Source organism: Carassius carassius, chromosome 21 (assembly GCF_963082965.1).
Source record: "Carassius carassius chromosome 21, fCarCar2.1, whole genome shotgun sequence".
NCBI classification, from domain to species: Eukaryota; Metazoa; Chordata; class Actinopteri; order Cypriniformes; family Cyprinidae; genus Carassius; species Carassius carassius.
In genome coordinates, this window is record NC_081775.1 from 658,066 (window position 1) to 675,000 (window position 16,935).

The 16,935-nt window shown below is 41.8% G+C and overlaps 2 protein-coding genes across 3 annotated transcripts in view; one reads left to right on the forward strand and one right to left on the reverse strand.

Annotated features, from left to right (window-relative positions):
• The first annotated feature begins 2,336 nt into the window (after positions 1-2,336).
• On the forward strand, positions 2,337-11,800 carry exorh (extra-ocular rhodopsin). Its single transcript, XM_059502952.1, has 5 exons — positions 2,337-2,938; positions 9,429-9,597; positions 9,767-9,932; positions 10,291-10,530; positions 11,092-11,800. Exons 1-5 carry the CDS (start codon positions 2,578-2,580, stop codon positions 11,218-11,220), a joined length of 1,065 nt encoding a protein of 354 aa, XP_059358935.1. The 5' UTR covers positions 2,337-2,577; the 3' UTR covers positions 11,221-11,800.
• Positions 11,801-11,897: 97 nt separating this feature from the next.
• Positions 11,898-16,935, reverse strand: part of plxnd1 (plexin D1) — an 81,411-nt gene continuing 76,373 nt past the window's right edge. For both annotated transcript variants that reach the window (XM_059502954.1, XM_059502953.1), the window contains one exon: positions 11,898-12,657. In XM_059502954.1, coding sequence (XP_059358937.1) covers positions 12,541-12,657 — 117 coding nt within the window. In that variant the 3' untranslated portion in view covers positions 11,898-12,540. The remainder of the gene's footprint in view (positions 12,658-16,935) is intronic.

The following is a 16,935-nucleotide window of genomic DNA, read 5'->3' on the forward strand; positions in this document are numbered from 1 at the left end:
CTCAGCTTTGAGGGCAGAGGGATCCTGGTCACTGAATTGCTGTGTGAGATGAGTGTGTTGTGCTGGTGTTTACAGCAGGGTGGCCGTGCGTTCAAGCTGGTGCTGGTGAATCGTGGCATGCTGAGGTGCATGTCCAGATGAGATGTTCTGATCAAGCGCTGGCCCAGACCTCTCAGCTGGCAGTATTACTGTTCTCTGCTGCCAGACGTCAGCATCGCCATGTGCCCCTCCTGCTTCGAGGTACAGTAAACATGCTTGGATCACGCACACGGTGCTCTTCTGCCCACATCTGACTGGACTGTGCTGTGTGTCTTACAGATGTTTCACAGTGAGGACTATGAGCTGCTTGTTCTTCAGCATAACTGTTGCCGACCCATCGACGAACCCAGCTAGCACAGCAGTGTGCCTGGATTAGCCTCCAGTCCATCACTTCACCTGTGTGTCACTAGGACTGTGCTTTGATCAGCTAGAAACACCTCAGTAAATGCCAGCTCAGCGCAGCGCTCTGATAGGATCAGCCGGATCAGCCGCCGAAGCTGATTACAGCGTTTGTACATGTGAGGACATGCATATGCCTTATCACACTCACTCACATACACACACACACACATGGCTTGATCCACTTCAACATGTTCACTTGGATTCAGACAATATAAATAATGAGTAATATTTACGCCTCTAACATGTAAGGTTGTAATGTTTTCCTGTCAGTAGAGCTGAAGTGTTTAAAGGTTTTGAAGTGTCCATAAACTTCCTTTGGGGGATGTCCACAAATGTATTTATTTTTTTAGTCATTTATCAGACGCTTTTATCCACAGCGACTTATGAGGACAACAGAAGCAATCAATTGTAGTATTAAAATAACTAAAACTTTATAAATACTACCTGTACACATTTTATAAATAAATAAATTAGATATGACAAATGCGTACAACAAAACTTCAAATCTTAACATTTAAATGAAAAACTAAAAAATAAAGCTAAAAACAATTAAAAAATATTAAAGAACAAAGGGTCTATGTATATAAGAATGATTCTAACATAACACTAAGCCAGACACCAAAAGAAATGGGGGGGGGGGGACAAATATAAAACAAGTAAAATTAATATATTTTTTTATACATATTTTAAGAGATGAAAAAACACTATAACATTTCAATTTGTAATAGCAGTGATGTATTTGCAATCAGTACATAAATAAAGAAAAACCAATCAATAGAAGAAAATATTGTAAAGAAATGTTGCTGGTTTTCCTTTCACCATTTTATCACATTCTTGAGTCATGTTCTCTAAATCTGATCCAGTTAACATTTTGTGTTTGACATCATGAGGTCAAATTCCCCACTTATATGACCATCACTCTCAATACTGGTTTTGTCATACAAGTGAGTAATAAGCAGAACATTTTCATATTCCCATCATCCATTCACTGCATGTCTTCTGTAAGTTGGTCTGGATGAATGACTTGTCCATCTCACACATTTAGATTCAAATGTCTTTATTTGCATGGTAAAAATCAATAAATACATAAATAAAATAAAACCCCTTCCAAACACATTGGTAACATTAAATTACAGTCATACATGTACACACAAATAATGATAACAATGAGAAGGAATAGGCACAAAAGCACACAGTTTTGTAACTGAGTGTTGATGTTACTGTGTGGTATTGTGGGTAAACTGCAGCGCTCTGACAGTGTGCCCATGCTCAGTGTCTTCATATATTATTTTTAAAACATTGAAATCATACTGGTTTTAACCATTAAGTGAACTATATGTTTATGTTTTCTTTCTGTACTTTCACTACCTCTGAGTAGGTCTGAGTAAATATATTTGTCATGTCTCCATTAAATATTTAATAAGAATCTTTTGTTTGTAATGTTTTCTTTGGAATATTGTTTGATTATACAACCACTTTATAGTTTTTTGATGTCAATTTAGCTAACAAAAGCCAGTTTCCTGCAAACCAACAGCACAAACCTGAGCAGATAAGAGTTGTGATGTGTTGTTCTCGCTCTGAAAAATTACTGTTTAATGGTTAATGAATGAACTTTAGCTCTTTCTTTCCATCCAGAATTAGTCCAGCGGTACTCATTGTTTTTGTTATTGTGTAAGTAATCATGTGTTTCTAAAGTTTCATCAGAGCAGCTGTCTGGGATTCAGTAATGGATAAAGACCCAAGAAACACCAACAAACATTCAGTTGGATTTCAATTGACCCAATAAAGCCCAAAGACTGCACTTGTGGTTTTTGTTGGAGTTTGTGCATTGGCCCTTACAGAGACATATCCATTAAGTTAAGGGGGTTGGTTGCTGTTTCTTTTGTTCTGTGGCCATTTAACCTTGTGGATTATTAGGCCTCTCTGACCCCAATCTGCACGTAACTCCATTCCTCCAAATTGCAGCACCTCCCTGTAATCTGTCATCTACTCTTAATCTGAGCACATGGGGGGCATATAAGAGAGGTGCTCGCATCCCGCAGAGCAGATTTCACTCTCAGTCACTTTCTACTGAGAAGAAGGTTAACTCTCACCTATCAATATTCTCCATTGTATCCCTTGACCAGTCAACCAAAAATGAATGGAACAGAAGGTCCGAACTTCTATGTGCCAATGTCCAACAAGACGGGTTTGGTGCGGAGCCCGTTTGAGGAGCCGCAGTACTATCTGGCAGAGCCGTGGAAGTACTCGCTCCTGGCGGCGTACATGCTATTCCTCATCATCACTTCGTTCCCTGTCAACTCCCTCACGCTCTATGTCACCGTGCAGCACAAGAAGCTGCGCACGCCGCTCAACTACATCCTGCTCAATCTGGCCGTGGCCGACCTGTTCATGGTGGTGGGCGGCTTCACCGTCACCCTCTACACTGCCCTGCATGGGTACTTCGTCCTGGGGGTCACCGGCTGCAACATCGAAGGCTTCTTCGCCACTCTGGGTGGTGAGTACTTCATCTCTGCAGACAAACACTCCTCATCTGTGTACCCATGAGATATTCATCAGACAACAGCCAGAAGCACAGTGTGGGAATTGCTGTGGTAATAAAAACTGGTGTCAAATGTGGGTGATTCTCACAAAGATATGTCATGATCACCTTTCACTTAAAAACAGAGCCTATTTGTTTCACATTATTTTTATGACAATTTTGTTTCACATTTTTCATGCAAAACTTGACGGGGTTTTTTTTGTGTTTTTATTTATCATTTATTTATTTTTGTAATTATCACTGTTCTCATAACTATTATAGGTGTTTTAATGTATTACAGTCAAATGTATAGTAATACAAGTTTTAGGTTAGATTTATTTATTTATTTATTTGTTTACAGGCCTTAAAATGTTGAATATGTACAGTACAGAGCAAAAGTTTGGACACACCTTCTCATTTAAAAAAGATTTCTTTATTTTCATGACTATGAAAATTGTAGAGTCACACTGAAGGCATCAAAACTATGAATTAACACATGTGGAATTATATACACATAACAAAAAAGTGTGAAATAACCGAAAATGTGTCATATTCTAGGTTCTTCAAAGAAACCACCTTTTGCTTTGATTACTGCTTTGCACACTCTTGCCATTCTCTTCATGAGCTTCAAGAGGTAGTCACCTGAGATGGTCTTCACTTCACAGGTGTGCCCTGTCAGGTTTAATAAGTGTGATTTCTTGCCTTATAAATGGGGTTGGGACCATCAGTTGTGTTGTGCAGAAGTCAGGTGGATACACAGTTGATAGTCCTACTGAATAGACTGTTAGAATTTGTATTATGGCAAGAAAAAAGCAGGTTCTTCAAAGTAGTTTTTTGTTATGTATATAATTCCACATGTGTTAATTCATAGTTTTGATGCCTTCAGTGTGAATCTACAATTTTCATAGTCATGAAAATAAAGAAAACTCTTTGAATGAGAAGGTGTGTCCAAACTTTTGGTATGTACTGTATATGTTGTTTTCTTTTGGATTTGGACATCGTGATAATATTATCGAGTTCGTAACCCACATTTCAACCTCAAGTCTCATTACTTTAATGCAAAAACTAATTATAAATGTAGGTAGTGACTGTTGTACTGTCTTTAGGGTTAGGGTTAAAATCATTCTCTTAAAGTAATAATAATAAATATATAAAATAATAATAAATTAACCATCCAAATGGATTTGAGTAATTTCTATGACTTTTATAAGAGATTATGACCTTGTGCCATTTTTCTCACTCTCTGTAAAGCAGCATCTCCCACTATTAGGCCGGCGACACACTGGATGCGTGGCATGTCCGTTTTGAATTCGACTCCCATGTTAACAGGTTAGAGCTTGCAGACTGCCTGCGTGAGACGCAACGCGCGGAAAACGTGTGCATGCTAGAAATAGAACCGACGCCTATTTTTCACGTGACACGCAAGTGTGTTGGAAGCTTTTCCAGGCAAAATATAATAGGAAAATATGTTTATATGTCATTTTGTACACAAATATGTATTAATTCATGACATTTTGATGTTTGAAAGTCTATAGGTTGACATAAATTCAGATATAAATGAAATTTAAAAAAGAAAGAAATAATTATCGATTTTCAAATATTGCACCTGTCAAACATAGTCTATTTTGCCGTCAATACTGCTGACGGTGTCCTTTATCAGTAGGTGTAGGTGTGTAAAAAAAAGTTGATATTGTTGTCATGAAGACAAGAGTCTGGTCTGTCTGCGGCCTCCCTCTATGTCACCTATAGCAGCAGCAGCAGCACGCCAGTGCCACTTCAGGCACGCTTGTGGTGTGTAAAGACACAGAAAACGCGAAGCAGCCGCCACGCAACTGACACGCAGCAGAAACGCCACGCAGCCAGTGTGTCACCGGCCTCAAACATAGTCTATTTTGCTGTCAATACTGTTGATGGTGTCCTTTATCAGTAGGCGTAGGTGTGTAAAAAAAAGTTGATATTGTTGTCATGAAGACAAGAGTCTGGTCTGTCGGCGGCCTCCCCCTATGTCACCTACAACAGCAGCAGCGCGCCAGTGCCAGTCAGGTACGCTTCTGGTGTGTAAAGACACAGAAAATGCGAGGCAGCTACCACGCTACTGACACGCAGCAGACACGCCACGCTCACGCCACGTAGCCAGTGTGTCACCGGCCTTCTGTCAACTTCTGTCTGAAGGAGACTATGCCATGCTGAGGGGATTGACTCCCAGATCGGCTGTGACATGCACTCAAATAAGGACTCAACGGTCTTAGCTGCCGGAGTCAGCAATCCCTATTAGGTCGGCACCATCAGAATGGACAGTATTCCCTATGGCCACTCCCTAAGCTTTACACCACTTTCAAAGAAAGTCTAACAACCCAGAACTGCTATCCCAGAGGAGCTCTGGGGAGTTGAAGCCTTAGCAGAACCCCTTTCTAAAGTAAGAAGGCCCAACTACCTTCCACATTTAGGAAAGCTTCCAAGGAGGCTTTCAGATAGCCTAACAACATAGTCAATGCTTTTAATTCTAGAGGATTCCTATGCCTAAGGAGAATCAAAAAGAGTCTCACAAATTGCCACTTCTGCCTACTTGAGCTGTAAGGACAAAGGCCTCAACATGAAAACTCTAATGCTGCCCAGACAGAGCTCTAAGGAGTGGAACAACACTCCATTCTGTAAAGGCAGTAGCTAAGGAGGCTCCCAGAGATCCTAACAAATTGGCACTACTGCCTGGATGAGGTTTAAAGATGTAGGCCTCAGCATAATGACTCTCTAAAGTAAGAGGAGTTCTAACTACACCCTACACTTGGGACAACTTTCGAAGGAGGCAGAGGTTCCAGCAGGATGACTCTCTTTAGCGAGGGGAAGCCTAACAACAGTTCACTTCAAAGGCAGCCAAGGAGGCAGCACTTATATAGCACAGAGTCAGCAACTTAGCCCCTAGCAGAGCTCAGAGGATGGAGGCCTAGCATAACTACTGTCTCAAGCAAGAGGTACCCTAGCTACATCCTATGCCAGTTAAGGAGGCATCATAGGGGACCTAAGTGGAGCTCAGTCAAGTTGAATTTAACCGGGTACTTTCTATAGTGAAAGAAGGCGTAACAAATGACTCTCTAAAGTGAGAGGATGCCTAGCTACATACAGCTTTCCAAAGAGGCCCACAGAGAGCCATACAAAACTCAGTACTATTATCTAGGCAGAGCTCTAGAGAGTGGTGGCCTCAACATGATGGCCTCCACCCTAAAGATAGCTTATCAAGGAGGCTTGTGGGGAGCTACTCACACTTGATGCCATTGTCTAGACTTGGCAATAAAGGTAACCAAATTCCTTACAGATTCCACCATCTGGGGGTGGCAGCTCAACCTCAAAGAGTTGACTAGCCTGATAAAATATGAGGAGGGACACCATCTTGGCTGGTGACATCATCAGTTAAAGATGACTTGGAATGTTCTTGCACCTACAGTTTCAAGCACTGCATCTAATTTCTCAGAATTAAGGCTCACATATTATACTGTTATAATGGGAGTAACAGATGGGGTCTGTAAGGGAAAGAAATCCTGTCAGACTCTCCTTTTGCTGAGCTCACCATCTCTGTGATTGGACCTGACTGCCGCTATTTATTTCTGTCTGATAGCCATGGGACTGAACCATGGGTTACACGAGAACACACACACACACACACACACACACACACATATATATATATATATATATATATATATATATATATATATACAGTACAGACCAAAAGTTAAGTGAGTGACGTGACATTCAGCCAAGTATGGTGACCCATACTCAAAATTCGTGCTCTGCATTTAACCCATCCAAAGTGCACACACACAGCAGTGAACACACACACACACTGTGAACACACACTCAGAGCAGTGGGCAGCCATTTATGCTGCAGCGCCCGGGGAGCAGTTGGGGGTTCGATGCCTTGCTCAAGGGCACCTAAGTCGTGGTATTGAGGGTGTAGAGAACACTGTACATGCACTCCCCCCACCCACAATTCCTGCCGGCCCGAGACTCGAACTCACAACCATTCGATTGCAAGTCCGACTCTCTAACCATTAGGCCATGGCTTCCCCAGTTTGGACACACCTTCTCATTCAAAGAGTTTTCTTTATTTTCATGACAATGAAAATTGTAGAGTTACACTGAAGGCATCAAGGGCTATTTGACCATGAAGGAGAGTGATGGGGTGCTGCGCCAGATGACCTGGCCTCCATAGTCACCGGACCTGAACCCAATCGAGATGGTTTAGGGGTGAGCTGGACCGCAGACAGAAGGCAAAAGGGCCAACAAGTGCTAAGCATCTCTTGGGGAACTCCTTCAAGACTGTTGGAAGACCATTTCAGGTGACTACCTCTTGAAGCTCATCAAGAGAATGTCAAGAGTGTGCAAAGCAATAATCAAAGCGAAAGGTGGCTTTTTTGAAGAACCTAGAATACGACATATTTTCAGTTGTTTCACACTTTTTTGTTAGGTATATAATTCCATATATAATTCCACATGTGTTAATTCCTAGTTTTGATGCCTTCATTGTGAATCTACAATTTTCATAGTCATGAAAATAAAGAAAACTCTTTGAATGAGAAGGTGTGTCCAATATATATATATATATTATATCCAATATATATATATATATATATATATATATATATATATATATATATATACACACACACTATATAGTAATTCTGCATTATTACTGAAACACTGTGACATCATGATACCAAAACTCTGAAACCAGAATCATACAGTATACATAATAACCCAATATGACTGCAAAACTTGAATTACTAACCTTACAACTTTTACTACGTGTCCTAACTACATAAGGCACATGATAATCAAGGAGGCTTTGATTATTACAGTCATATGATGCGGTTTCAAGTTTTCCTTTCTCTTGAGAGTATTACAAGTGCATAAATATCTGTAAAGCTGCAAAGACTAAAGTCTCAAATCCAAAGAGATATTCTTTATAAAAGTTGAGTCAACCACGCCTACCTAAGGGGCCGTTCACATATCGCGCCTAAAAACGCGTGGAAAACGCTAGGCACACCGCTTTCTCCTTCTTTCCAAAGCGCTCGGGCAGTTGCGCCCCTGAGGCGTCTGCCTTTGCTAAGCAACCATGACGTGTTCTCTCCATGAAGACGCAGAAATTTCAGCAAAGGAAAAATGGATTTGCTGCTCTAAAAATCCCTTGCAGTAGCTCTGCTACTAAATTCATTTCAAAATGACAATCCTATGGTCAGCTGTTCCTTCATCTTGGCTGAGCTTTCAACGTTGTTACAGGAAAGGATGAAGCTGATTGGTTAGTTCTTGTCACATGACCCGCGGTGCGCTTGCGACATTCTGAAAAGTTGAGATGTTTTTAACTCGATGCTGTGCGGACGTGCCTGGAAAAAGGGCGCGTCGCACCGCGTGCGCATCGCGACCGCGCCGCTTCCATTATGAGCGCGCATCGCGCGCCTACATTGGAAATAACGAACTTTAGCGTGGAAAAGGCGTGATATGTGAATGGCCCCTAAAACGTCTCATTCTAACACGTCCCCACATGTCTACGTCATGATGTAGGAAGATTTGCATAACACCGCCCAAATGTTCACACAAAGAAAGAAGGCGCAACTTTTATTCTCGCTGTTGTATTTTTTGCAGCCACCTTCATTTTGTTAAGACGATGTGTTTTGTTGTGAAAGAAAAACTACTTTCTTTGACCTTCCAAAACATGACACAACTAGAAATCAGTGGTTAAGTTGTATTTACAACACATAAATTCGGCCAATCACAACACACTGGATAGTTAATCAATAATCAGAGCACAACTCACTTTTCAAAACGATTTTGCTTTGTAAAAATTGACTCGTTTCAGAAAGACTGTGCAAAGAGGAGAAAAAATAATGTACAGTACTTGGAAAATATAGTTTTTTTTTAACTTAAACCGCAAACACATTGCATTTCACTAAATACACAAATTAAAAAATCCCCTTTAAAGCAAAGATGTACGTTAAAACTGTAAGCTCACTGCGATTCAGCGATAGTATTCCATATCAAAGATGGTATCAGTCAGTCAGTATTTATATTTAATGATGTAAAAAAAAATTATTTTTGAATTAGATTATAAACATATCAGTTTTGTTGTGAGTGCAGTGGACTTCCAGAGAGCCCGCCCACACACGCTTATGATTTGCTGTGATATTTGGTTGATTCTCTCGCGTCGCGGTGTCACGTCGTGTTTGGTGTGGACACCCAATTACTTGTCACTGGAATCTTGTCACTTTGCGTGTAGTTAGGACATGGTGTTATATGTAAAACCGACACATACTGTACATATACTCACCCAAGCGATATTTTCAATATAACAAATCGCACCTGCTTAAATCATCTTCATATGTTGATTATCCTCTCTGCCATCTCTAAAGTGGACTAAGAGAACACCAAGTTTGGAGCTGAAGTGATCGAGAGCTTGCTTCTCTGTGTTTGTCAGGTGAGATCGCGCTGTGGTCTCTGGTGGTTTTGGCTGTCGAGCGTTATATTGTGGTGTGTAAGCCAATGACAACATTTCGTTTCGGAGAGAAGCACGCCATCGTGGGAGTGGGCTTCACCTGGGTCATGGCCCTCACCTGCTGCATGCCGCCCCTGCTGGGCTGGTCCAGGTACTCCATCACAGTCTCCAGCAAAACACACAGCTTAATCCACTCATTTGTGAACTGAATAGCCCCCAACAGTGAAGTGTGAAGTTGTGCAGTTAGTGACAGGACAATGAGCTTATGAACTGATACTGATGTCCTGACTGGAGGTTTGGGGTCATGTGACTGTGTACAGGTATATTCCAGAGGGAATGCAGTGCTCTTGTGGAATAGATTACTACACTCCCAAACCTGAGATCAACAACACCTCGTTTGTCATCTACATGTTCATCCTGCACTTCTCCATCCCACTGCTCATCATCTTCTTCTGCTACAGTCGCCTTCTCTGCACTGTCCGTGCGGTAAGGCACACACAAAAATGTATTTCTTTTTTCTGTAGAACACAGAAGATATTGTGAAGAGTTGACAAAAAATGCTGAATTTTCCTTTTTGGGTGAACCTTCCCTTAAAATTACCAATTGATATAACATACAAGCACAGACTTGGAGGTTTTTAATGTTACTAAACAAAGGATATATGATCTAATTTCTGACATGTAAGATTAATAAATGACTTCTGTTAGTGTTGTGCAGAGTTGAGCAGCTGTATTATATACAGTATATCGTCAACACAGCTGGACCACTGAGCCAATTAGCATCCAAGACCATGAACAGCACATATTGTGCTCATTGTTTTCTGTCATTTGTTCCCTGTGATCAGGCCGCTGCTCAGCAGCAGGAATCAGAGACAACCCAGAGGGCCGAACGGGAAGTGACACGTATGGTGGTTGTCATGGTGGTCTCGTTCTTAGTGTGCTGGGTGCCATATGCCAGCGTGGCCTGGTACATCTTTGCTAATCAGGGGACGGATTTTGGTCCTATAGTCATGACGGTTCCTGCTTTCTTTGCTAAGAGTGCAGCACTTTACAACCCTGTCATCTACATCATACTCAACAGACAGGTGAGACAGTTCTAAATAATGTACTATGTACTAAGTATACTAACTAAAAACAGTTCCAAAGAAAGACACAGCAGAATGAACCATTGTGTGTATTCAAGCAACACAGAAGTTCTCTTTCATTCCTGAATTAATCAGTGTTTTTGAATAAAATGGTCAATGACTCACTCATACATTATGAACAACACTGAAGAGAAGGAGAGCAGACAGCACTGTGCCATCCACCAAATCACAAACTACTTGCTCGTCACAGTTTCAGTATACTAAGAGTAAGCGGCTGAACTGATATAGTTATTAAAATCTAAAAGAGGGAACATCAGGGCTGTGCCTGTCACAAGTTGTAGGGTGGATCCCATCTTTATTGCATATTCTTACCAAATGATCAAACGTCATACAACATCTAATAAGCTTGCAGGCTAAAGGCTAATACACTGAATGGTTCAACTTCATAGCCTTATTACTTACCATTTTACCAATCAATTTTAACAACATGCAGGTTTGTTGAAGCAGAGTTGAAACTGTCGTCTGCTGTATATAATCCTGGATGTGTTTACATTGGTCCAGTTCAGGAACTGCATGCTCACTACGGTCTGCTGTGGAAAGAACCCGTTTGGTGAGGAGGAGACCAGCATGATGGCCTCCAGTAAGACTCAGTCCTCGGTGGTCTCGTCCAGTCAGGTGGCTCCCGCCTGACCGACAGCTGGACAAATCCACCCAGCAGTCTCCTACAGGCCAAATATGTCAGTCCACATCTACTCAGTTTCCACTCATCCAGCCAACAACTACATCTACTACTTCATTCGTTTCTGCCCTTGAATCTTACATGTTTTGTAAAAACTAGCCAATCAGATCTCTGTAGTTATAGTGTATAGTGTTTGTACTGCATGTGATTGTGTATTTACATGGAAAATACTTTCTGTTTAGTAACTTGATGGCATCTCTGGATTTATCTCAACAGCTGCTCCATTGGTTCTGCCTGATACTCCATCTGTTACAATTAATTTTAAGCTATAGTCAGTTACGATTTTGTAAAGTTCTGATTTTCAAAGGATAACCTTTTGTAGGCTATTGTTCGGAGTCTATGTGCTGTTTCTTTAGAAAGTTTTATGTTGACAAGACGTGAGACTGAGTGCTGAAGCCAGAAGAGACCTCAGGAGATTCACCACACACCCAGCGAAACTATTCTCTGAACGTTTAGATGTAAATGTCGTCTGTGGAAGAATTATAAATGAATATGTTAATGTATAAAGACATGAATTTGATTACAAAATATAGAGACAAAGCAGAAATAAAGGGCTCATGTAAAACAAAAAAAAATGTTTACTAAAATGTGCAGGGATGTGAAAAAGAACTGGGAACGTTACACAATGTTTTAGCAAAGTTTGTCTTTATTGATAAAATGTCCCTCTTTCTCCAGAAAAATTAAACATTTCCAGCAGAATATCTACAAAAATTATGAACACTCTTTGGTTTGGACCCAAAGAATGACCCAAACCCTTCAAATAATAATAATAATCATAAAAATGCAACTCTCATTCAAGCCTATTATATGTTTATCATATAGTAAATTGTAGTCCAAGGCATCGTGGAATTAAAATGGACTGCTGTTGAACAGGGCAGGCACAAATATCCCATCAGAGAAACAGAATTCATATAACACTATGAAATCATCATACAGCTATAAATATTGCTATGGAGAAGGTCTTGTATAATCCAGTGCATAAGTGGCTCTCTCCAAGTGTGGGGTCAGTGCGTCACATGACCGCAGGGCCTCAGGACCCTGGAGTCCACAATTAATAAAACAAACTCATAGTTCAAAGTCAATAGTTGAACACTATAGTGACTGAAAAAAAACTGATCATAGCAAGAACAAGCGGTGAAACATTATGGATATTTCCCCCTCACTCCACTTGATTATCCATACTGATTCAGTAAATGTGGGACAGTTTTAATCAGATATGGACATCAGGGCTTCTGTCCTTTGAGGCGGCAGTCAGGGGAATGAATGTGGGCTCAGGCCTCACTGCTGCACTCATAGATGTTGTCTTCCACCAGCGCAATGACCTGCTCGAACTTCTGCTGCAGCTGAGTGCGTCGAGCCGTCGGGCTGGAGTCCAGCGCACTCACCACCTGAGACACACACATCAACATATTATCAGTTTATTTGAACTCTTTTTCAAAGGTATTCTAACATCAGTTAGAGGAGATAGGACTATGACAGGATTCGAACATGCATGAGTCTCTGTGAGTCTGTGTTCACACTGCTCTCACTGAACACATTAATGGAACATTTTGTAGCATGGGCCGACACTGAAAATGTCACTTTTATGAAGTAAATCATTAAATGTCATTGGAGACGCACTGATCACAGCCTCCAACACTGCCAAAGTTCACAAAATAATTTCTATCAGATTATTTGCTTTAAAAAACAGCAGCTACGGCGTTCATAACTGCAGTGCTATAGTACTCCAGTACAGACTCAAGTCTGAGACCATATTTTCTATGACTAGTTGAGACCGGCTCATTCAAGTTCAGGCCAAAGTGAAATGCTCCTCAAAACACGGCGTTGGACTGTAGCCAAGGACTAAAACTGTAGAATTGGCTGTATTCCAGTGCATACTATATATGTACCTCATTTTTGCCGTAAGAGTGAGTGTGGCTATTTATCTTTTTTTATGGGACTGGCTTCCGGTGTCATCCATGTCCTGCTATTTTTAGCTGTACAAAGCAGCTCATTTTGCTGCTTGATATTGCAAATTGGTGCGCCTTACCTTTTTATTTAAATGTATTATCTTTATTATGAACACACAGGTTTACTGTGTGAAACTGTATCGGGGGAGGGGTTTGGGGCGTGGCCACTGTAGACTGTTGAGTTTGGGGCATGGGTACTGTATCAGGCTGAGTTTGGGTTGTGGCTAATGTAGCAGGATGACTGTTGAACATGGCTGATGTGGTGCATGAGAAAAGGAATACAGATTCAGTGCACAGAAGTCAAAATTCAAAGATTTGCCAAATTATGCAGAGACAATGTGGAAAAACAAGGTTAAACATTGGCAGTGTTTTTACAAGATGGACGAATTAGATGGACCTTTTGGAATTCAACAGAGTCAACAAACTTGCAGAGTTTCTTCTTGACAGGCAAGCTAAACTCATGTGAGCTCTTCACTATCAAGCCCCAATTAAAAGAGTAAGATATTGTAAGATAAGGTTAAACAAAGGTGTGATGAGTCAAAGGGGCATTTGTAAAGGCTGTTTGAAAATAAGCTTTATTCTAGAAGTTCTGCTAGATGTCATTAGGCAGGAACTGCATACTTCACCTTTACGTCTTAAATGAGCACATGCAGTGTTAGTCAAGCACACAAGAACATGCAGTGTTATCTGTTCAGAATGCAAAATCAAATACATTTAAGTTGTAAACACTAAAAAAAAAAATCCCCAGTTCTTTAAACAACAAGAAAGAGGGAGTATTTAAACAATATGGCTCCTTCACACTCATGCAGTGCTCTGCAATAATAATCAGCATTGTTTTGCAAACCCCCATGCGATTGCACTTTCATGTCAAATGAGCCCTATTCAGAGCACAGCTGTCAGCAGAAACGAGTTCAATCACAGCTCAAGAATGGACCTTCATCTGTCCAGGGCATCTGCATCCTGCTGCTGGCACGCTCACACATGCTCACACACACACATACACATACATACACTCACACACACACGCTCACACATGCTCACACACACACATACACATACATACACTCACACACACACGCTCACACATGCTCACACACACACATACACATACATACACTCACACACACACGCTCACACATGCTCACACACACACATACACATACATACACTCACACACACACGCTCACACATGCTCACACACACACATACACATACATACACTCACACACACACACTCACACATGCTCACACACACACATACACATACATACACTCACACACACACGCTCACACATGCTCACACACACACATACACATACATACACTCACACACACACGCTCACACATGCTCACACACACACATACACATACATACACTCACACACACACGCTCACACATGCTCACACACACACATACACATACATACACTCACACACACACGCTCACACATGCTCACACACACACATACACATACATACACTCACACACACACACGCTCACACATGCTCACACACACACATACACATACATACACTCACACACACACGCTCACACATGCTCACACACACACATACACATACATACACTCACACACACACGCTCACACATGCTCACACACACACATACACATACATACACTCACACACACACGCTCACACATGCTCACACACACACATACACATACATACACTCACACACACACACGCTCACACATGCTCACACACACACATACACATACATACACTCACACACACATGCTCACACATGCTCACACACACACATACACATACATACACTCACACACACACGCTCACACATGCTCACACACACACACATACACATACATACACTCACACACACACGCTCACACATGCTCACACACACACACATACACATACATACACTCACACACACACGCTCACACATGCTCACACACACACATACACCTCCATACACTCACACACACGCTCACACATGCTCACACACACATACACATACATACACTCACACACACACGCTCACACATGCTCACACACACACACATACACATACATACACTCACACACACACGCTCACACATGCTCACACACACACACATACACATACATACACTCACACGCTCACACATGCTCACACACACACACATACACACACTCACACACACACGCTCACACATGCTCACACACACACACATACACATACATACACTCACACACACACGCTCACACATGCTCACACACACACATACACATACATACACTCACACACACACGCTCACACATAATCACACACACACACATACACATACATACACTCACACACACACGCTCACACATGCTCACACACACACACATACACATACATACACTCACACACACACGCTCACACATGCTCACACACACACATACACATACATACATACACTCACACACACGCGCTCACACATGCTCACACACACACATACACATACATACACTCACACACACGCGCTCACACATGCTCACACACACACATACACATACATACATACACTCACACACACGCGCTCACACATGCTCACACACACACATACACATACATACATACACTCACACACACGCGCTCACACATGCTCACACACACACATACACATACATACATACACTCACACACACACGCTCACACATGCTCACACACACATACACATACATACACTCACACACACACGCTCACACATGCTCACACACACACATACACATACATACACTCACACACACACGCTCACACATGCTCACACACACACATACACATACATACACTCACACACACACGCTCACACATGCTCACACACACACATACACATACATACACTCACACACACACGCTCACACATGCTCACACACACACATACACATACATACACTCACACACACACGCTTACACATGCTCACACACACACATACACATACATACACTCACACACACACACGCTCACACATGCTCACACACACACATACACATACATACACTCACACACACACGCTCACACATGCTCACACACACACATACACATACATACACTCACACACAAACGCTCACACATGCTCACACACACACATACACATACATACACTCACACACACACGCTCACACATGCTCACACACACACATACACATACATACACTCACACACACACACGCTCACACATGCTCACACACACACATACACATACATACACTCACACACACACGCTCACACATGCTCACACACACACATACACATACATACACTCACGCACACACGCTCACACATGCTCACACACACACACATACACATACATACACTCACACACACACGCTCACACATGCTCACACACACATACATACACATACATACACTCACACACACACGCTCACACATGCTCTCACACACACACATACACATACATACACTCACACACACACGCTCACACATGCTCACACACACATACACATACATACACTCACACACACACGCTCACACATGCTCACACACACACATACACATACATACACTCACACACACACGCTCACACTTGCTCACACACACACATACACATACATACACTCACACACACACACGCTCACACATGCTCACACACACACACACGCTCACACACGCTCACACATGCTCACACACACACATACACATACATACACTCACACACACACGCTCACACATGCTCACACACACACAT

Coding starts and splice junctions, on each gene's coding strand:
- exorh (XM_059502952.1), top strand. CDS start 2,578: ATGAATGGAACAGAAGGTCCGAACTTCTATGTGCCAATGTCCAACAAG. Junction 2,939..9,428: donor CTTCTTCGCCACTCTGGGTG/GTGAGTACTTCA, acceptor TGTGTTTGTCAG/GTGAGATCGCGCTGTGGTCT. Junction 9,933..10,290: donor TTCTCTGCACTGTCCGTGCG/GTAAGGCACACA, acceptor CCCTGTGATCAG/GCCGCTGCTCAGCAGCAGGA.